Source organism: Lacerta agilis, chromosome 17 (genome assembly GCF_009819535.1).
Source record: "Lacerta agilis isolate rLacAgi1 chromosome 17, rLacAgi1.pri, whole genome shotgun sequence".
NCBI classification, from domain to species: Eukaryota; Metazoa; Chordata; class Lepidosauria; order Squamata; family Lacertidae; genus Lacerta; species Lacerta agilis.
Genome location: NC_046328.1, coordinates 2,982,386 through 3,005,519, shown reverse-complemented (window position 1 = coordinate 3,005,519; position 23,134 = coordinate 2,982,386). Strand labels below are relative to the sequence as shown.

Sequence of the window (23,134 nt, the reverse complement as noted above, 5' to 3'; positions counted from 1 at the left end):
TACAGAATAGGGGCAACCACAGTGAAAGCCCTGCTCCAAATTACTGTGGAGCAGGCTTCTGGTATCTTTCCGAATGGAAGGAAAGAGACCTATGGGATATATAAGGGATATGGTCATCACTCAGTGCGGGGCACCATCATATCCTTCAACTCAGGCAGCAAAATATATTGGGCTTGCCCTATTGAAGAAGTAATAATAGCTGCTCCCAACTGTCACCAGAAAGGAAAAGATGGCTAAGTACTGCACACAATGCAATGTCCTTAAGAGTCGCTGAGAATTTTCAAGGGGCAAGGTAGCTTCGAAGGCCACTTATGAAAATAAAGGCCTGCTTATAACTGTCTGAGTAGAACTTGGTCAGGTAGCATACACTGCACATGGAATGATGATGATGATGATGATGATGATGCAGCACATATGAATGGGTTGCTCCAGCCACTCTGCACAAATTCCAACAGAGTATAAAAAACATAATGAAACACCAAACATTAAAAACTTCCTGATACAGGACTGTCTTCAGATTTCTTCTGGAAGTTATATAGTAGTTTATCTCTTGGACATTTGATGAGAGGGTGTTCCACAGGGCAGGCCTTCTTGGTAGTTTGGTGAACAATTTGAAGATTCTTCTTTTTTATTACATTTGTCCCAGATCTTGGGGTGGGGCTTGTCCTCCCATTAAAAGGGATATATTATTAATTTGCATGGACCTGCCTACTGGAAGAAGTGGAAGGAGCAGCTAACACCAGAACACACTTCATTGATCAGAATAAGTCTTCATGGTAAATCCAGTCAGTTCTGTGACCCTTTGTGTGCCATTCTGGGAGAGCCCTGGTGTGATGAAGCTGTGAGCCCACAGTATTGAATCAAGTCTGGAAAAGAGAATGTCAAGCAGTGTTTTCCTGGTATTAAAGGTCTAGGAAGCTAAGACTGGGTCAGGGTGTGCAGGACCTGGGACAGCTCCCACTGCAAACTCCCAAGGAAGATGAATGTTGTTGATCTGAGTACTTAAATAGCAACACAGGCCTGTTAAAGTACCTTTGCTGAGAGCTACTTAGAATATAAAGACAGAGCTCTGGCTTGGAACCTGGTACACTGCTATTGCTGGCTGAACTCCTCTGCCTTCTCTGCTTGGAACTTAAATGGGAGCAAGGGACATCCAGAGAAGCAATGGAACTGTAGTTTCTTTTCTTGAGGAAGGAGGGAAAGCACCAGCATGGGGAAAAAGAAAAAACCTCAAAGTTTTTGGAATGATGGTATGATGATGATGATGATGATGATGATGCAGCACATCAAACCTCAATGATTTAAGACCCAGTAAAATTTGGATTATATTATCCTTGGTAGGAGCAACTTAATCAAACTTGCATGCTATCTGATAGGAGATGAATTAAATTTGTCCCTGAAGAAGAGCCATATGGTTCAAAAATGCTTTGGACCTGAATGCATTGTTTCTGTTGCACCATTGAGCTCTCCTGCTTCCTTTGTTCCTGTCTTTCTGGTCTCAGCAACAAAGGTTCTCATTTTTTGCATGACCCATGGGATGCTTTTTCAGACTGGACCATTGTGTAAGATGTTCAGGGTTCCTGAAGCAGACTTCTACTGCCCTATATCCAAAAAGGCAATAACTACAGCAGAGTCACTGGGTGCTGACATTAGGCTTATTTTGATGGCTTTAAGACTGTTCTTTCAGATGTTACACATTTTTAGACACTTCGATGCATGCTGATTTCTCAAAGCATGTAGAAATCTGTCTTTTGGAGACAAACTGGTGTGAAATTGGCACACCTGTAACCACTCAAATGTGTCATTGTCAAGTATCTTAAGATGAGGTGATGCCTGAATGAAGCAGTTCTTAACAGTTTCCTTGTGCCTCTTTCTTTAGATACACTGATGGCATAAAACAGATGTTGGATCGCTATCACACATTAATAGGAACACTGAATGAAGCAGAGACCCAGCTTCTGGATGAACAGATACAAGACCTTTGGCGAGTTTTCAGATCTGGTTACAAGAGGCTCAACTGGAACTCATTAGGTAATACATTTCCCCTTGTAAAACAACTTTAACGCAATAATTATCAGTTAAAATTTGCTAGAACTTGATATCTTTTTCCTTTTGTCATTACAACCTAACTCCTGGGTTTTATCTGAGATATATAGTAATTATTATTTTTTCTTTTCTTTTTAAATATAACAGAGGGAAAAAAGAAGTACCATCAGCTGCCATTAACAATAAAAACATTCCATCAATCCTGAGTTAAACATATAAATTAATATTAATATAAATTAATAAAGGCTGTCTGCATGTCCAAATAGGTATCCAAGTAAGGTTCATGGGTATAAGCTGTACCTTGTTGTATAGTAATTAAAGAAACAATAACAGTTTTTTAGTTCTTCTTAAAAAAGAATGGGTATAGTGGCCCTCCTGATGCTGTTGGACTCACAGCTCCCCTCAGTCCCAGCCATCTTGGCCAGTAGTCAGGGATGATGGGAGTAGAAGTCCATAGAATCATAGAATGGTAGAGTTGGAAGGGACCCAAGGGTCATCTAGTACAACTCCCAGCAATGCAGGACTCTCAGCTAAAGCATCCATGACAGATGGCCATCCAACCTCTGCTTAAAAACCTCCAAGGAAGGAGAGTCCACAACTTCCCGAGGGAGACTGTTTCAATGTCGAACAGCTCTTACTGTCAGAAAGTTTTTCCATATGTTTAGTCGGAATCTCCTTTCTTGTAATTTGTAGCTGTCCCTCCGAATAACTATTTATACTGGTGCCAACTTTGCTATATCTTAGAGCAGAGCTTTCCAAACTGTGTATTGCAACATGGTGTGTCGTGCGAATGCTCCCCGTACTCCTCCCGGGGCTGGAAAGGAGTTAGATTAACCTCCAGTTTGCTAGTAAAGCTCAAGTACTGCACTGCGAAATGAAGCATATCTAAAAAGTGTGTCACCAACATGAAAAGTTTGGAAAGCTCTGTCTTAGCGTAGGTCTCAGAACAGTTTTGTTCATTCCAGCATTTGTGATATTGTGTGCGTGTTTTTCAGTCCTTGCTGGTGTTAGTTTCAGTCAAATGTATTGGATTGCTATCACTGATACAATATTTTGGATTTTTCTGCTGTTTTTTTGTTGACATCCTTGAGGACTTGTTAATGGAAATCCATGATAGACATATTTTGAATGCAATGCATACATGTGGCTCCTGAAGACACACTTGCTTAGGCAAGCATTCCCCTGGACTGAACTTCTGATTCTATTGTTCAACCTTTCTTTTAACTGTTTTATTGCATAATTTAATTAAGGTTGTTTTAATGCCCAATGGATATGGTATCATGTATTTTAATTATGTATTGATTTTATCGTTGTAAACAACTTAGAAACCATGTTGGCATATAAGCAGTATATAAACTAATAAATAGCACATACATACCGATACCTGCATACTGGGTATAGACTAAAGACACAATAATGATCTGGACTCCTTTTGTTTCAAAGGTATTGGTGACTACATTGTGCGATGTACCCAGTCCATTGGGAAGTTTGAGTCACTTGTCCATCAAATTCACAAGAATGCTGAAGACATGTCTAATAAGCTTTTGTTAATAGAATCCACCAATTTGTTCAAAAACCCAGCTTCCAAATTTGAAGATTATCTTCCTGGTAAGTCTGTCCATTTTTGCTGATTCTAGGCCTTGTAGAGGTGTGGTGCAGAAAGTCTAGGTTCTAGGTAGATCAATTCAGTCTCCATGTAGGAACAGTCTTTAAGTAATAAGGTGTGAAATGTGATTTGATGTGATTTGTTTCTGCAGCTTTATACTGGATTTGAAGTAAAAACAAAAGTATGCAGTGCACTCTATATGCTACCGTGTACACACCTTTTTTATTTTATTTTTTTAAAAAAATATTGAAGATTTTCTTGATTTACAAAAGTGTGTAACATTTTTACAAATCAGATTTGGTTGTTGAGACATTAGGGAGAAAAGGGGGAAAAGAGGTGGGTGGGATGGGTGAGGTGGGGTGACAATGTTTCTATTTTCCTTGATATATGTTGGGTTTGGTGTCAGCGTTGATTGTGTAGGTTCTGTTGTTCGCTTGTGTTTCTTTGGTGATGAGAGAGGTCGGGATTGGCGTAGGGTGTGATTGTTCATTTATGGTTGGCGGTGATCTTTGGTTGTCTGTGTGAGTGGGGTTTGTGGGTGTTTTGGATCAGGTTAGCCATATTGATTTGTATGCTGTCGGTAGATTTTTGTCATTGTCTTGTTGGGCTGTATGTGTGATGAAGGGGAACCATACCGGGGTGAAGGTGTCTTCTTCTGTTTGTCCCTGTGTCAGTTTCAGGTTACTGGTTAGTTTTTCTATTAGGGCTGTTTCCCATATTACTTGGTACCATTGGTCCATGTTTACTCCTGACAGGTCTTTCCAGTGTCTGGTTATGGTGTTTCTGGCTGCTGAGAGTAGATGGATTATGAGTTCTTTGTGTTGTAAGTGGGCATTATTGTCTTGGAAGATGTTTAGTAAGACCAATTCTGGGGTGGTTTCTAACACTTGCTTGGTTATTTTACATATTTCTCGTGTGGTTGTTGTCCAGAATGTTTGGATTTTGGGGCATTCCCACTGCATGTGGAAGTATGTGCCTATGGAGGTACACCCTCTCCAGCATTTTGGTGAGGTTCCTGGGCGTATTAGTGCTAATTTTCTAGGCGTTAGATACCACCTGTAGGTTAGTTTTAGGGTGAGTTCTCTTCTTTTTGTTGATATGGATTTAAAGGGGGGTTTAGACCACATTTTGGACCATTGGGTGGGGTTGATTTCATATCCTATGTCATCCTCCCACTGTCTTTTGATTGTGTCTAGGGAGCTCGTGGGATTTTTGAGTAGTATTTTGTATATTGCAGACACCAACCCTCTGCCGCATCCCTTTGTCATTAGGACGAGGTTTTCAAAGGTTTTCAGGGGTCTAGTTGCTGCTGATTTTACTGTTGGATTGTTCAAGAGGGCATGTAATTGGTGTTGTGTTAACCAGGACATTTGGGTGTCTTCTAGTTTGTCCTGAATTTCTTGCATTGACAGAGGTTTGCCATTTTTATAAAAGTCTATTAGGTGATATAGGCCTTTGGATTGCCAGGTTTTGATTTGGAGGTTTTGTGCTGCATGGTAGAATAGTGGATGGTAGGCCAGGGGAATTAGTGGGGATGGGGTTGGGGATAGTTTGCCTGTTTCTGCTTTCCATGCTTTGAACATGGTTTGTGTGTACTTGTTAAGTGTTATGGGGATTTTTCTTAGTTTGTTTGGGAGGAGTGGGTATGCTGTGGTGCAGATATTTTCAATTGTGTCCCTTTCTAGGTGTATCCATTGTTTTGTCTCGTCTTCTAGTATGTATGGGATTATATGACGTATTTGGTTGGCATTGTAGTATGCTTCTATGTTGGGGATTCCCCATCCTCCTTCTGAGGTGGGGCACACCTTTTATTTGTGAAGAAAATGGCTTGAAGCACATGAACATGAAGCAAACAGTGGTACCTGCTTCTCTAGGGGTTATTCAGGAAATTGTTCCATACTTTTTAAAAACAATATTTAAGATTTATTTATATATTACTTAATTTCTGAAACCTCTAAGCAGTGCACATAAAAATTATAAAAGCATACAATGGTTCAGTGTTCCAACTACCTGTAGTTGTGTTTTCCTTCAGGACATTCCATTCTACTCTCCCTACCCTTTTCTCTTTCTTTCTTTCTTTCTTTCTTTCTTTCTTTCTTTCTTTCTTTCTTTCTTTCTCCCACCCCTCACCAACTGATACTGTGGCCACTGAACATGTTCAGTCCTAATTGAACTATTTCAGAGGGAGTTGCCCTTAGGTGTGGGTTTTTCTACTTCTGCAAACTTTGGAGTCCCTCTTAGTTTGCTACCGGTAATATCTCCCTCTTGTTTCTCTGTAGTCCCATTTCGGCTACATACCCACCATAACCCTGCACTTGAGTTTGCTATTCGTATGTGTGTATAGGTGTATATATAATATGCTGCTGTTTCCATTTCTTCATTGATTTTGGGATATCCCAGAGTTTCCTTGTCATTGCTTTTTATTGTGCATGTTGCCATTCTCTCTACACTAGGTAAAGGCCCCCTAGGGAAGAATTGAGAGGCACAGACTCTTTGTAGTGTTTGCATGCACAAGCAGTACTGGTGTTAATGCTATTTGTTTTTGAAAAGGAGATTGTGCACCCCTTTCTTCCTCCTACATTGAACAGCCCAGGTTTAAACACTGTTACTTTTTTAAGTTATGTGAAGTTACTGTCCTCATAAACATTGCTTAAGATTGTTTGATTAGCCATGTGTTTGAGGATAAGTTATGAAGAAACCTTGAAAATGAAAGCTGGTATTTAAATGATTCCAATGGCTCCTCTAGATATTATTTTATCCACACATTGTGTAAACAGTTACAGGTGGGTAGCCGTGTTGGTCTGCCATAGTCAAAACAAAATAAAAAATTCTTTCCAGTAGCAACTTAGTTGGTCTCTAAGGTGCTACTGGAAAGAATTTTTTATTTTGTTTTGATTGTGTAAACAGGCACCTAAGAGTTAGCCCTGGTACTGAAGCTGTAACTTGTATGAATTCCAAATAACTCTTCATGTGGAGTGAATTTTTCAAGGAGAATCCCAGCATATTATCTTGTACATTTGTTAGCAACTGACAAATTTAATTTTGCTACCCACCTTGGCAGGGGCGAAAGAATACTTTGAATACATTAAGCATGAAAGATCCAAGGATGTTGAACACATGGTACACAAGTACATTTCCATTGGCCCCCTGCTAACAAAAATGGAGGGGCTTATTGTGAACACAAACACTGGCAGGGCCTCAAGACTGGTTCATTATTATGCCTTTTGGGAAAAGAAAGTTTACCAGAGCTTGACGACCCTGATTCTCAAGTAAGTCTGTTTGAACATATTTCTTCCTCTTCTGTCTAGTTGTTCGCTCTCTGAGTGCAACTTTCATTCATCTTTCCCTGGTTGGTGTGCAGGAGATACCCAGTAAAGAGTAGGTTAGCATCACCTACCACTTAGGCAAAGCCTGTTAATATGACATGGCTTTGCTGACTATGCTCAACTCCTGAATCCCTGCCCCAGTTCCTTTTCCTAGGTCAAACCTCCTGCTGTTTCCCTGTTTTATCTTTCCTAGTTTCACTCAACATCTCCTTTGGTTAGCTGAGTCAAGTTCTGCTCTTTACTGCATGCCAATTGGGAAAGGAATATTGTGCAGTTCTTACGCATGTTCTTTCCAAAGTGTACTCAGGGACACTCCTGCAGTTTGTGTCACAAGATGCTTCCTGGCTTAGGTGGTGAGGGATATTAACCCACTCTTTACTGAACATACCATGCACATTTCCTGGAAGGAACATCAATGATAAGTGCCCATGTTCTGTTTCTCTTTGCAGAAATTTGCAGTCTTTCAATGCTGCTGTCATAGGGAATACCCCTCTCTTTCAAGCAGAAACAATTTTATCAGCTCCTGAAATCATCCTCCAGCCAAATGCTCTTGAAATTGAAAAAATGTGTGTACAATGCATTCGAGATTGTGTCGAAGTTACTAAAGTGAGTATTCTGTGTTAATTTGCAATGAGATCCGGGTGAATTTCTTTTTCCTTGATTTATATAACAAGACAGTAGAATACCATGCTACTTACAATGATTTTGGGGCATTAAACTTAAATATGGATGGTTCAATTAGGTATATTTCATCAAAATACAGATTTACAGATCAGAAGAAGTCAGTGAAATGATGTAGCCTGATTTTTGTATGATGTATAATCCAGCCTCCTAGTTAAAAATACAATGGTACCTCGGATTAAGAACTCATTCTGGAGATCCGTTCTTAACCTGAAACTGTTCTTAACCTGAGGTACCACTTTAGCTAATGGGGCCTCCCACTGCTGCCGCACCGCTGCTGTGCGATTTCTGTTCTCATCCTGAAGCAAAGTTCTTAACCCGAGGTACTGTTTCTGGGTTAGCGGGGTCTGTAACCTGAAGCATCTGTAACCTGAAGCGTCTGTAACCCGAGGTACCACTGTATAAGTGTTTTAGTAGTGGGATCCTCAGTCGATTTGTGCAACCTGCCCCTTTAGGAGAAAATAATCTTCCTGGCTACACTTCCATTCATTAGGCCAAGAATAAGTTTGGGTATGAACTGGTGAGGGAAGGATCATTCATAAGTGTTCAGCAAATGAATGACCCACTGTTCAAATCAATGCTTTGAAATACTGCATTAAGGCTGGCTCCGTTGGACCAAGGCATCATCAAGGGATTGATAGAAATGGAGTTAAGTGGAACAGTTATTACGTAAGCAGATAACAATCAGCAGTGACTTTGAAGGAGGAGAAATCCCAAGGAAGGACCAGGAGGATCAACAAAATTATATGATCCCATAACGGTGACAAAGAAAAAGAAAAAGGAGCATGGGGGAGGGGGAAGAGGAGCACAGGACAGTGGTTTGATAAAAAGAGATGTTGGCAAGAGAGTGGAAAGGAAGGAGTAGAAATTCAGGAGTGGCCATGCAAACCCTGAAGGGTAAGGAAAACAGAATGTGATGTATTGAGAGAGCAGGAAAGGCCTTGAGTTATGGGAGTCTGGCAAAGACCTCTGTCTTCTCATATTGCCATGCTGGCATCACTGATGCAAATGCAACTGATCTTCATGATAGCCCCCTTCCTTTGCTGATGCAAAACCTGATACCCAATAAGGTCTTTTGTCTTCAATGCAGCAATTTGTTCGCTGGATGCATGGCACCTGCATTGATTGTCCACCACAGCAAACTGGTGACGATGAACCCATCATCTTTAGTTTCTTTAGCGATATCTCCCAGAACCCTTTGATCATTGAGCAGGCCATCCTCATTTCTCAGAACATGCACAAGCTTCTGGGCTCCCTCACAAAATACCTGAACCGGTGGAAGAGGTACCGCCCTCTATGGAAGTTAGACAAGGCCATTGTTATGGATAAGTTTGCTGCCAAAAAGCCAGCCTGTGTCGTCTTTGATGACAAGTTGCAGTTCTACCTGAAGGTAGCCCAAGAAGTGATGCAGCAGCCCATGGTTAAAGACGAGCAGTGCATTCGCCTTCAGCTCGAGCCTTTGGCTTCTACAGTGCAAGAAACTGCTAAAGGCTGGATGGCTTCACTCGGGAAACTACTCAACGAATCAGCCAAAGAGGCACTTTACGAGCTCCAAGAAAATATTGAAGTAAGAAACTATTTCACTGGCAATGAATCATTTTTATCAGGGGTAGTTAAGCAGTGGTCATCCAGAGATTCTTGGATGCCCACTTCCCATCAGCCACTACCACCATGGCCAGTGCTCAGGGATGGTGGGAGCCACATCTGGAAGGCCAAAGGCTGTAAAATGCCCTTATCAGCTCTACTGCCCAGTTAAGTCTGCAGACTATGTTTGGATTGATGGGGGAATGGATACAGAAGGATGTAGCAAAGCTTCAATCATTTTCTATAATTTGTTGGCGTGTTAAGTCCACTCTTCTTTCATTTGGGCAAGGGGGAGTAGTTGAAGGGGATAGTTTGTTCTTCTGAAAGTTTGCTTTAAATTGTACCATGGCTTCACAGGCAAGCAGTTCCTTCTTTTGTTAACCCTTTCCGTTTCCCTAAAACTTTTTTATGTTCATTCTTCAAAAGTTCCCATACTTTATTAGTCTCTGTCATCTTTGTATCATCTCTCAGACACTCCAAAAGTGTTCACACATTTTCTGACTGTGCACCACATTCCCCACTGCCTTCTTTCAGTAAAATAACATAAGGGAAAAATAGTGAATCCAAGGCCATAGAAGAGGAAAGACAACACGTGCTCTCTCTTCAACCCATACCAAAAATACTGTATCCAAAAATATCCACAACTAGAATTGAAGCTCTGGGGCCAGCAGGAGGCTGGAGGACATGTGGGAAAGTGGCTCACCACCTTACCACTGCAGCTAAGCACTGCCCCAGGGACTGTATGGCCTCTCCTGATTCAGAGGCCATACTGATGGTACCTCACCCTGAATCTCCCGATGACTGCTTCCAGTGGCTTCAGATAGATACTAAATAGCATTGGGAATAAGATAATGTAGCTGCCAATGCTACTCTCTGGACTTAGTCCCAAATGTAGGACTGGAACCACCCAAAAATAGTGCCCTAAATTCCCATTCCCTGGAGCTGGTCCAGGAGGATGCCATGGTATCAGAAGCTGACAAGATCAATAAACAGGAGCAAGGTTGCACTCCCCCTGTTTCACCCTTTGCAGAGGTCATTCCACTGGGATTGATGTAGCCCTGTCCGAAGCTGGCTTGATTTCTCAACCATGGTGGTGCATAAATTGTTGCGATCCACTGCCTGCCACTTATATAACAAACAAATATTGTAACCACAATACATTTTATTTTTGCAGCCCCATGATACTTCATTTGCATATTCTTGCATAATCTAGTTTGCTCCAAGATCCTGAGGATCTATAATTGTATTTCTCATGAACAAATAATTGCTTAGTTAATGATACTGATGATTTATTAAAAGTATTTTCAGCTAAATGTTTCTTTTTTCCTTTTTTCTTTTTTTAATGAACCATTCTCCCCAGAGATTATCGCATAACCTTAAGACAACTCCCAGTACCCTGGAAGATCTCAAATTTGTCTTGGGCACAATTGCTGAGATCAAAGATATGTCTCTAGAAGTGGAACTTAAATACTTGGATATTCGTGAGCGATACCGTACCCTTGCAATGTATAATATTCCTGTAAGTGAAATGCTGCAGTATTTGTGATAAGTGCTACAGAATCTCAATATAACCTTGCTCTATAATTTTTATCTGTTGGACTGGGAGGATGGGACTTTTCTGAAAGTCTCATGCCCCCAGACCTAATGAGTCACAGACAATCAGGGAGTTGTTGAAGGACCTCAGAGTTTGGCAAATCTGGAATCATTCTTAGGGAATCTGCACTGACTGATATAACAGTAAATTATTATGGGAATGGGCCCATAAGCTCAGTGGTGAAATGCCAGCTTTGCATGCAAAAAGTAGCAGATTCAGTCACTGGCATCTCTGGTTTAAAGAGGGAGATGACCAAGACCCCTTTCTCCTGGAAAGTTGCTGCTAGTCATAGTAGGCAGTGCAGGACAGGATGGACAAATAGTCTGACTTAGTATTGGTGCACATGAACAAAATGGACAAGATGATGAATTTCAGGGGCACACTAGACCCTACAGGGCAGGCATGTGTAATAGTCTGCTTTTCCACTTGCATGTGCAATAACTTGGGAGTGTGAAGACATAGCCAGGGAGAGAAGGGTTAAACAACCCCTTTCTGTTCTCCTCACTTATGTCCTGCTCATATTTGTGGCCTTCAAATTTGTAACATCTAGTAGTTTAGTCTACAACTTTGACTCATGAGCTAGTTCAATTAGGATTTGCTTGACTTGTTTCTAGGTCAAGTGATTCTTTCCCAACTCAGCTATTCCAGGCTAAGGGGCAACAAGAATGTTGATAGAAAAGGGCTAGAGCCACCTCACTAAACAAAGCTGGTACTGCATGTTAGAAGTGCAACAGCAAAGATCATTCAGTTAGTAACTTAAAGATTCATTCTCTTAGTGTTAAAGACCTGAACTAAGGCTCGAACGAAGACTGTTTTTGCTAAGTAAAGTGTTATAAAGGGTTTTGGTTTCTCTGGCATCCAACTGTGTTGTTTAAGTGACTTTGCAGTGGATCTAAGAAATCTAGCATGGCAAAAGGAATCAAAATGCAGGGAGCTGTTGAAAGTAGGATGGCAGAATACAGATTGGTTTGTGTGTTCTGTAATACCAATATAGATTGGCTTGTTGGAAATTTAGAGAGCTATTACAGATACCTTGAAGATAAGTGAGTTGGTAGAGCATGGGACTCTTAATCTCAGGGTTGTGGGTTTTCACGTTGGGTGAAATCTTTCTGCATAGCAGAGGGTTGCACTAGATGACCTTCATGGCCCCTTCTATGATTCTAAGAGGGCAGGTTGTTGCTAGCAGTTCTCATAGAAAAAACATTAATTTGTATAAAGTGTCAGAGTAACAAAATGTATTGTGAGTGACTCCCCAGATAGCATGCTGGGCTGCATGCCAGCAGATTTAGACATGATCTGGAGGCTCAGACACATTTTTTAAAATGTGAATATTATTTTGTTTTAGACAACAGAAGAAGAACGGCAGTTGGTGGAAAAGATAAAACTAATGTGGGATACACTTTTTAATGATGCAGCAACAGTTGATCACAGCCTTGGAAGCATCAAAAAGACATTTACTGAGGTACTGTTCCTTTAACATATATTATAGAATCGGATGAATGCATTTAGAAGAGGAGCTAAACTAATTTGGATCATATTCCCTCTAGATCACAAGGGAGCAGATTGCAAACTACAGTAAGGAAATTGATGATTTTTACCATAGGTTTATCACTGAAGGACCAGGTTCTGTTGGTGAGAATCTTGACAGAGGTAAGAATGTGTGCGGGCTAGTACTCCTCTTATTAGTCAGCTGGAATAAACAATGGATAATGTTGCAGTGGCCCAGAATTCTTCAGACCTTCTTATACAAGAATATAAGCACCACAGGTTTCCGGCCACGTGTACGAATCAATGGTGGTTGTTCTTTGTAGCCGTCTGGGGGCTGTGAAGAAGTTCAAGCAGGGGAAAGAGAGGATTTATGAGGCATAAACCCTCACAATGCTCCCCAGTGGGGTCTGGGGGGGGGTTTGACTATATCCTGCAGTGCCACGTAATCCCATGTCTGCCAATTTGAAAGGCAGAATGAGAGTGACCTGTGAGTGTGTCCCTGCCATGGATGAGCCTCTGTTACCAGCATGCTTTGTGGAGGGTTTCTCCTTAATCTGGATAATTGGCTTTAATCAAGAGGCACTCCTGGACTGACATATGCTAATTGGCTGCAATCAGTCAGCTGCCAAAAGGACTGGGCTTGGCTTTCTGAAGGTATTTGAATATTTTTCTGAAGCTTGAAAATCTCTACAACATCTGGGAAAGGAAGGGGGAGGACAAGGTGCTCTGTGCTTTCTTATGTGTTTTCAAATGCTTTTTCTACATCAAAAAACATTAAAGCCACTTGTTTTTCATTTCTCACTTGTAAATATTCTAATGTATCAATTATATTTCTAATATTGTCCTTCATCTGGCTTCTTGGAAAAAAATCTGGCCTGATCATAATGGATTACCTCTTTTAATACCATTTTCAGCCTATTTGTTAATATATCTGCAAAAAGTTTATATTTGTTATTCAACAAAGATATAGGTTGATAATTTTTTAGCTGCCTAGGGTCTCTATCTTGTTTAGGAATCAAAGTTATATAAGCATTCTTCCAAGATTCTGGCAGCTTGCCTGTGTTTAAAGTCATATTCATAATGTCCTTTAATGGCTGCATTCAGTAATCTTGTAGCTTCTTATAATATATTGCTGAGAGTGCATCAGGTGCTGGTGGTTTTAGAATTAAATCAAAAAGACTTGATTCTTCGTCTGAGAGGTGTTCCAGAGGATGCAATGGTGGAACTAAGTGAAAAAATAATGAAAGAATTTGCTAATCTGATAAAGGAAATACAAGAAAAATCCTGTATAAGTAAAATTAATATAGGAGGTAGATTTGTGGAAAACCCTAAAGAAATAAGAGATCAATTTATGAGTTTCTATACATAATTATATTGAGCTAAACAGGGCATTATAGATGAAATGCAAAAATATCTAGAGGATACTGGAATATCTAAAATACCAAAAGATAAAATGTTAATCCTGAATGGACCGGTGACAGTGATGGATGTGCGGAAAGCTCTGTTCCGTCCTGTTGAAACTAGGGATGGGTGAATCTGTCAATTTCAGTTTTTATTTTTCTAGTCTTAAATTTAGTTCATGACATTTCCACAGCAATTTGCAAATTTTAGTTAAAATTACCTTCATTAAAATTTATCACCATTTTAGTGCAATTTTATCCTAATACATTTATTTGAGAATAAGTTTGGCTAATTAAGCATTTTTGCAAGCAATTTCAGCTAGTATAATGCATTCTTGAATGTTATTTTCACTAATATATACATGCTTATGCACATTTTATGCTAAATATGTGCTATTTGTACATATTACCCATGTGGAAAAGTGCATTGCAAAATTCTGAAAACGTGAGTTTCCTGGATGGTTGTGTTTCAGTTTGCATATTCCTTTTGGAAAGTATGTCTTTAAGTGTGAACTGAATAAAAATTATCCTAAGTTTCTGGTTGGGACTCACTATAGCCTCAGGTGAATTTAGAGGGCACTGTAGAAGAAAACACCCAGAGATTGCTTGCATCTGTCCACCGGAAGAGAAGGTCAGTAATGGGGACCAAACATTCTCATAGGGAAACTTGTTTCCCATTATTGATTTTTTCATTGAGAATCTGCTGGTAGATTTCCTGGGAAAGTGTTCTGGGCCAGAATGTGTTTTGTACAAGGAGCAAAAAGCACAGTTAGATCTGAACTGAGCTTCTGTTGTGGATCAGTTCTTGTAGAGATGCCACCTATGGGGATGTCTAAGAGTGCTATATATGGTGACTACTACACATCCCTTGATGCCATATATTCTCTATTGCCATCTGCAGGATTAGAGCTGATGGTAGTTTTTGAAAAAGAACTCGAGAAGCATGAGAAAAATCGCCAGGAACTGGCAAATGCTGAAAAACTATTTGACCTTCCAATCACAATGTACCCTGATTTAATGAAAATCCAGAAGGACATGAAGGGCCTGAGGCAGATCTATGATATTTACAAGTTTCAGCGAGTAAGTGTTTGTTTTTTAATAAGTGTGTGTGTGTGTGTGTGTGTGTGTGTGTAGAGAGAGAGAGTCCTCATAGCTGAGGGCTTTGTCTGCATCACAGAAGGTTCGTGCTTCAAATCTCACACCAAGTCATTGGCGCCGAGTTGTGCCCAACATTGGGGGGTCATGTTGCACATGCATGGCATCACATGTGTGATGCCCCCGCAAACCTGGCCAGGTCAACTCAGCCCACCATCCCCCACCCACCGCCAGCTGCCTTACCTTGTGAGAGGGACACAAGGGGCATATATGCTTCACCCTGCATGTCCTTGGCAGAGATTGCCAGCGCGCCTTCTGGGGAGGTGCTCTAGTGATCATCAAAGGGACACATAGGGGGAAGATGCTTTGCACTGCTGCATCCCTGGGGATCCTCAAAAGGATGCAACATCTTGGTCCTGGTGTGTCCTTTTGAGGATTGCAACAGAATTTTGGGGGGGCCCTTCTTGAAAATATGGGGGGCTGGCCCCCATGTCCCTGCATAGATGGCATCCCTGCACCAAGTTGCAGTGTATGGTCTATTTCAGTCCTACCATCTGTAAGCAGGGGCTTGGTCCATTGGGTAGAGAAAGTCAAATGGAATTATCTACTATCTGTACATTAAGCTTTAAAAGTAAGAGTGCTTTCTGGTCTGGTAGGGGAGAGCATTACCTTTTTAGGGTGTGTCTACACTGTAGTTTGGACAAGTTTTTCCGGGACCACATAACACCAGTCCTGAGAGATCTACATTGGCTCCCAGTACGTTTCCAAGCACAATTCAAAGTGTTGGTGCTGACCTTTAAAGCCCTAAACAGCCTCGGTCCTGTATACCTGAAGGAGCGTCTCCACCCCCATCATTCAGCCCGGACACTGAGGTCCAGTGCTGAGGGCCTTCTGGTGCTTCCCTCATTGCGAGAAGTGAGGTTACAGGGAACCAGGCAGAGGGCCTTCTCAGTGGTGGCGCCCGCCCTGTATAACACCCTCCTATCAGATGTCAAGGAAATAAGCAGATATCCTATTTTTAAAAAAACATCTGAAGGCAGCCCTGTTTAGGGAAGTTTTTTAATATTTAATGCTGTATTGTTTTTAACACTTGATTGGGAGCCGCCCAGAGTGGCTGGGGAAACTCAGCCAGATGGGCAGGGTATAAACAATAAATTATTATTATTATTATTATTATTATTATTATTATTATTATTATTATTATTATTATTATTATTACTATTATTTAGCTGTAGGTATTTATTTTATTACATTTGAATACCTCAATTAATCAGAAATTAGCTTCCAAAGCAACTTATAACAATTTAAACTCTTGGTGTGTGCACGGTAGTCACTTCTGTCCTTTGACAGTTTGTAATAAAATCCAGGTTCCAGGTTTTTCTCTCCAGAGGGAAAGTTCAGGAGCAACAGTGGGTGGACTTGGAGGCTAGTTGGTGACAGCTAGTATACACAACATCCAGACTTCTATTTAGAGATAGATGTATCAGTCTGTTTCTGGTTTATCAATCTCTCATGTTCCAGGTCATCGTGCATGATGGTGGAGTGCACATAAACCTGCTCCACTCTGTTATGCCACTGCCCCACCTTGCCCCCCTTTTCAGCTATTCCTAGGTTGCCACAATGTGTGCATGCATGGTCATGCATCAATTGGATGTACATTAATAAGTTGTTTCCTGTACTTCATTCATAATTCTGTCCCATCCCATTTGCACATTTGTCTCTGCTGTCTGTACAAGGATTTGTTTTTAAGATAAATATTTTATCACAAAATACATATCTCAATGTGAAGTTTTATAAATATATTTTACACTAATACATTTCTTTATGCATTTTTGTACTTTTTTTAAAAATTGAGAACTGTATTGCAAATTTAAAAAGTGTGAAAGCTGAAGGATAATTACATTCCAGTCTGTTTATTAGTTCAGAAGGTACAAATTAGCTCAATTCTCTTAAAAGTGTAGACCAAACAAAATTATCCCAGTTCCCAGTTCTTACCCTGATCAGCACTTCCAGGTTTTTATGTGCAATACTTTGTACATTCTCTTTTTTTTGGCCAGAGTCTACTCACCTTCCCTATTAAACAATGTGTGTGAGAGAGAGAGAGAGAGAGAGAGAGAGTGTACACCTTCTATAATTGGTTCAGATCTAATAATATTGATCCATTAAACCATGTGAATGAGCCATGCGGCCATGCAATTTCTCCCCTCTTGTCCCTTATATTGTGTTCCTTAATTCAAAACTTCCAAGGTTTCTTAAAGTACAATTTTCAATAGAACCAGGAAATTAGTTTGAGCAATCCTTGCTAACCAGGACATCAAACTGGTTTGATTCTGGTTTTATACTCTGGTATGTAGGACCATGGCAATTCCAGTTTCCATTTCAGATGTCACAGGAAACATTAGATATCAGGGAACTGTCCCTGGCTCAGCGCAGGGTGGTGGAAGGGCTCTTGGGATGCTACAGAGAGCCCCAGCCACACCTGACCAGCAGCACCTCCTCTTCCAGCGGAGGTAGCAGCGATGTCTCCAGCGGGGAGGGGCAGGCAGCACTGGGTCTGGAGAGCAAAGGCTCTGGGGATGTTGGAGAGACCCTGCACTCCCCTTGCTCAGTGGGCGAGGAGGGAGCCACGCCATTTCTGGCGCCCCAAGTGCGCAGAGGGGTGAAACGCCGGGAGGGGAGGTGGAGATTTGGGATACCGAAACTCTTATGTTGGGGTCACAGCTGGAAGGGATCACTCCGGGATTTTGCGAGTGACTGATACAGACGTGAGCTTGTAGCTCTGCACTGTAAATAGCATGCACAATAAACCTGTTAAAAGACAGGTTGGAGTATTGCCTGATTACTCGCAAGCAACCACCCCACGGACCTTACTTTAGACCTATTGAATTAAGGTGGATGACAGAAGGGGGAAGGAAACGAAGTGGGAACAGGCAGGCAGACAGCTCATTCCTAGTCTGATATAGGTTTCTTAGACAGAGTTTGTTGTGACTGAGCCAGACCTCTGCTTCCTTCTCAGTGCCTGGAAGCTATGTCAAGTTTTTGAAAGGTAGACCTGCCCCACCTCTTTTTCTTTTCAAGGATTCAAGAACTGGCAGAGGAGGAGGAAAGGACTGGGAAGTCTCCACCATTTCTCTGTCCATCAGACTTGATAGTTAAATAATAATGATTAATGATGTAAAACTGTTGTGAATTTATACCACCAAGAGCAACAAATGTGTTTGCAATATTTCTCCCTTTTTACTTTTTGGCTTGACAGATTTTCAAAGCACACTTCAAAGATTGATTGATCTCAGCCCTTCCTCCTCCTCCTTCCCAGAAACCCCCTGCCCTCCCCCAGAGCAGTTACCTTTGCAACCTTCCAAATCCCCAGTCTGTGGTCACACCTGGGGCAAGAAGTTATCTTTTCTTGCTAACAACCCTCAACTGCCCTAGCTTGCCAGGCTACCCAATAATTCCCTTGCAGCTTATATTTCTCCCTTCATACCACAAATAACCAAAATCCTACCACTTATTAATTTTACCCACATCTATAACAATGTTTCTTATAAATTATTTCCTGTTTCCAGGCTGCTAAAGAAGAATGGTCTCAGACTCTGTGGGTGAACCTCAATGTACAGGTGCTGCAGGATGGTATTGAAGGGTATCTAAAATCCCTTCGCAAACTGCCCAAACATGTCCGAAGTGTGCCTGTCGCATATCATCTGGAAATGAAGATGAAGGCATTTAAGGACTCAATTCCTTTGCTGCTGGATTTGAAAAATGAAGCATTGAGAGAGAGGTTTGATTTCAATTCATTCATATACGGTTGCATGTTAAAGCCAAATATTTCAGTGATTTGAAACTACACCTGATACATTTCATGCCTGTTTCTTATTCTGTGGTGATCATGGGCAAAGCTGTCAAAACAGGCAAGTTCTTCTAATTTTGTCTCTGCTGCTGTTCTGGCCAATGCATTTGATGATATTAGAAATTCATGTGGGCATAGAAGTATCCTTGCTGCAAAATTCCCATGCTAAGCAGCTACTGAGACTAAATGAATACCATAACTTGGATATCATTCCACCTTAGTTCTCTTCTTTTGTAATAAAATTCCTTGCTGTTTTAAATGTCCTCTACAGTGTTACTTTGGTTGTTGAACTTAATCCATTCCAGGAGTTGGTTCAACTCCCAGAACAGTTTGAAAACCAAGGTGCACTTCCGATTGGCTGCAGGAGCTTTTTGCACTCAATTTGGAAGCCATGGAAGCTGTGTCGGACGTTTGGCTTTCCAAACATGTTTGTAAAACAGAACACTCACTTCTGGGTTTGCAGCATTTGGGAGCCAAAAGGTCCATGTACCAAGGCATTTGACGACCAAGGTACGACTGTATGTGGACTTTTTTTTGAGGGGGCAACCTCCAAATGTACACACCACCTTGCATTTGCATCGCAGTGGAAAATATGGATATGGGACCAGGTGTTCCCCAGGGTGTGATGTGCAGTTTTCTCCTAAAGCAACATATATTGAACCAAAGCACCTTACTGTTGATCTGTTAACACTTTTCAGGCACTGGAAAGAGTTGATGCGTCGAACAAATACAGTTTTTGATATGGCAACAGAAACATTCACTCTGGAGAATATGTTTGCCATGGAGCTGCACAAATACACTGATGTTATCAATGAGATAGTTGGTTCTGCTGTGAAGGAACTTGGCATTGAGAAGGTAAAGTTCCCCTTTGCTATTCCTCTTTCTTTAGTGCTCTTACAGCAATATCTACAGCAAACAATTAGAAACTTTGAATTATTATTTTTTTGTCTTCTCATAGGGTGTAAAGGAAATAGTAGAAACCTGGGAGAACATGAAATTTACTGTGCAAAGGTACTTCAAAGGCACTCAGGAACGGGGCTTCATTTTGGGAGCTGTAGATGACATAATTCAGATCCTGGATGACAATGCAGTCAACCTCCAGAGTATTTCAGGGAGCAGATTTGTAGGACCTTTCCTGTCTCTGGTTCACAGCTGGGAAAAAACTCTCTCCTTGATTGGTGAAGTGATTGAGGTAGGGAAGTAAAACAAAGTCTATTTCATGAGTGGTTTTGTAGTCTCTTTTATTTACCTGTTATCGTGTGCCCAGGCAATGAAACCCACTGCCCCTTTTATCTTAAGTAACAAATACAGAAGGACTTGGACAAGCACCTGGGGTTCAGATTAGACCACAACTTTATTGATTACAGATGTGTTTGGCATAGCATTGGGCACATCTGCTATGTCTAGCCCACCTGCTGGAGAAATCTGGGGGTGGTGGTCAAACCCAATAAAGGCTGTCCTATAACATACATCAAAGAGGTACCACCTGACAGGTTTGCCACACTGGGGATTGCTCTGGTCCTCAGCCCCCACCTGGGCAGAAAGACAGAAGTACCTCCCTCAGGATCCCTTTAATGTGATATCCCGCTGCCACGGAATGGTAGGGATGCAGTCTGCGTTTCCCCCTCTGGCAAGGACAAAGGACCATATCCAATGCCATAACTGCCAAAGTTGTGATGATTGCTATGAGGAAGGCAAAAAAGCCAGACAGGCCCAATTAGCCTAAGGGCAAAATTCCTCTCTGGCCCCCAATATGGCAACTGAAGTGATCCATAGCAAGGTCAAGCAAATACCAAAACAAGGGAGGGAGGGAGGGACATCTGGAAGGTGACTGCAGTGCCGGGCAAGGCAATTGGCCCGTTTATATGCCCAGGGAGCGGGTCTGGGTGAAGACTCTGTCTGAGTCTCTGTCAGCTCTGTGCCCCCTCCCTCGAAGCAGCACCCACTGGCCTGCTTGTGATTGGCCAAATTGAGGCAGGCAAATTAGAAATTCCCTCAGCTGATGGGAGAGGCAGCTGTGTCTCCCAACAGCCATGGGGGCCCAGCACAGGGAAGAGGAGGGTGGTGGTGGGCCCTGCTGTGGCACAACTGCTGTCCAACTCACAGGCAAGTGAACAGAGATTTTTCCTTTTTTTAAAAAAGCAATATTTGACTTCTCTAGGTCTGGATGATAGTTCAGCGAAAATGGATGTATCTGGAGAGCATATTTATTGGTGGAGATATACGATCTCAACTGCCAGAGGAAGCTAAAAAATTTGACAACATTGACAGGATATTTAAAAGGGCAAGTATCTGACTTGTGTGTTAATGGGAGCATTGAAGTACAGAATATTGACTGTATACATGGTTTGAATGCATCTTATATGCACAAACACACCTGTAATCCATGGTGTTAGCTATCAATAGCTTCTCATCTTCTTTATTTATTCTTACCTGCAGATAATGTCAGAAACGGTCAAAGACCCAATAATAAAGAGATGTTGTGAAGCTCCAAATCGTCTTTCAGACCTACAGAATATAAGTGACGGCCTGGAGAAATGTCAGAAGAGCTTGAATGATTACTTGGATTCCAAGAGAAATGCTTTCCCCAGATTCTTCTTCATATCAGATGACGAACTGCTTAGCATTCTGGGCAGCAGTGACCCACTGTGTGTTCAGGAGCACATGATCAAGGTGGATAATGGGCTGATCCAAGAAACAATTAAATGGCCCTTTCACATTCTCTCTTTCTGTTGCTGCAAGTGGTGTATACAGTTGGATTATGAGGCAGAAGGCAGAGGCAATATGGATGCTTCCCACTGGTATCCAAGGGAGCAGGAAAATTATCCAGAATTTCCAGGCCTGTCTGGATGTTTATAGAAAGTACTTTTTCACATGATACCAGTATATTGTTAATCTATGGAGTTCCTTGCCATAAATTGCAATGATGGCCACTGGCTAGGTTGCTTCAAAATGGGATTAGACTAATATATGGAGGAGAAACCTATCAATTGTTGTTAGCTGTAACAGCTGACAGAACCACCATGTTCAGAGGCAATTTGCTATTCACTGCGAGTTGCTGGGGAGCAAAGGGTTGTTGTTTTTCTGGTGGACTTCTGATTATTATTAAATTGTGACCATTAAAATAATTTAAATACTGATTTTGCTTTTAAGCAGAAATACAAAAGCAGTTGATTGGCCACTGTAGGTAACTGGATGTACAACTAGATGGGAATTTGGTTTGAGCCAGCTTTCCTTTAGTTCATTTAAGAGAGTTTTAACTAACTGTATATTTTGTCCAGACACAGAACTAGATCACAGGTATATTTCACATTTCCAAAACGGTTAGATATCTGATGACTTAATAACTGTCATTATTATTCTTGGCCAGAGGGCAAAAGAGCAGGTAGGAAAGGCTAACCCATCTTCTTGTTCTAGTAAGGAAACTCCTGGCACATCGAGGGCATCCTCAGAATGAATCAAACTTGCTGTTCTTGTCTTCTACCAGAAGATGGATCAACCCTTTTCCTGCCTGGCCTCCTGCCCTGAATATCAGAGTGCAACTTCATGGAAAATTCAACTTCCAGTTCCTAATGTTTATTTACTAAAATGTGTCTTATGTGTTTCTGTAAATTTGGGAGTTCTATACTTTCTTAATAGGACGCAGGTGGCGCAGTGGTCTAAACCACAGAGCCTCTTGGGCTTGGCCGATCAGAAGGTCGGAGGTTCGAAACCCCGTGACGGGGTGAGCTCCTGTTGTTCAGTCCCAGCTCCTGCCAACCTAGCAGTTCAAAAGCACGTCAAAGTGCAAGTAGATAGGTACCACTCCAGCAGGAAGGTAAACGGCGTTTCCGTGCACTGCTCTGGTTCACCATAAGTGGCTTAGTCATGCTGGCCACATGACCCGGAAGCTGTCTGTGGACAAACGCCAGCTCCCTTGGCCTACAGAGCGAGATGAGCGCCACAACCCCAGAGTCGTCCGCAACTGGACCTAATGGCCAGGGGTACTTTTACTTTTACCTATACTTTATTAATGGGTATTTCTAGGGCCATAAACTTGCATCTGCTAACCAGGGATAAGGCCTTGACTCATCTTTGAATCTGAAGCAAATCTTTAATCAGGAGAATATACCCGAATGTCATACTGGTGATGCCATTCTCCTATGTGAGTAGTGTCATTGCTTCAGTGTTATCTCCTCCTGGTATGTTTCAGATGTATGACAACGTAGCCGCCCTGAAGTTTCATGAAGATGACAGTGGCATGAAGATAGCTACTGCTATGATTTCTGCTGAAGGTGAAGTGATGGATTTTCGAAAGGCTATCCCAGCTGAGGGTAGAGTGGAGAACTGGATGACTGCTGTACTTGTTGAAATGAGGAGGACCAACAGACTTCTTACTAAAGAAGCCATTTTTCGGTACTGTGAGGACAGAAGCAGGTGAGGTAATCTAATGCAACACATTTGGTTGGCAGCAGGGTGAGTTGAATG

General features: G+C 41.6%; 1 protein-coding gene across 1 annotated transcript in view; it reads left to right on the top strand.

Moving 5' to 3' along the window:
- DNAH10 (dynein axonemal heavy chain 10) overlaps positions 1–23,134 on the top strand; it is a 110,466-nt gene that overhangs the window by 20,962 nt on the left and 66,370 nt on the right. Inside the window, 15 exon segments of the mRNA XM_033136386.1 lie at positions 1,880–2,031; positions 3,490–3,654; positions 6,714–6,921; positions 7,428–7,584; positions 8,750–9,226; positions 10,604–10,762; positions 12,183–12,299; positions 12,385–12,487; positions 14,627–14,805; positions 18,387–18,598; positions 19,366–19,522; positions 19,626–19,859; positions 20,829–20,951; positions 21,107–21,340; positions 22,860–23,083. Coding sequence (XP_032992277.1) covers positions 1,880–2,031; positions 3,490–3,654; positions 6,714–6,921; positions 7,428–7,584; positions 8,750–9,226; positions 10,604–10,762; positions 12,183–12,299; positions 12,385–12,487; positions 14,627–14,805; positions 18,387–18,598; positions 19,366–19,522; positions 19,626–19,859; positions 20,829–20,951; positions 21,107–21,340; positions 22,860–23,083 — 2,901 coding nt within the window.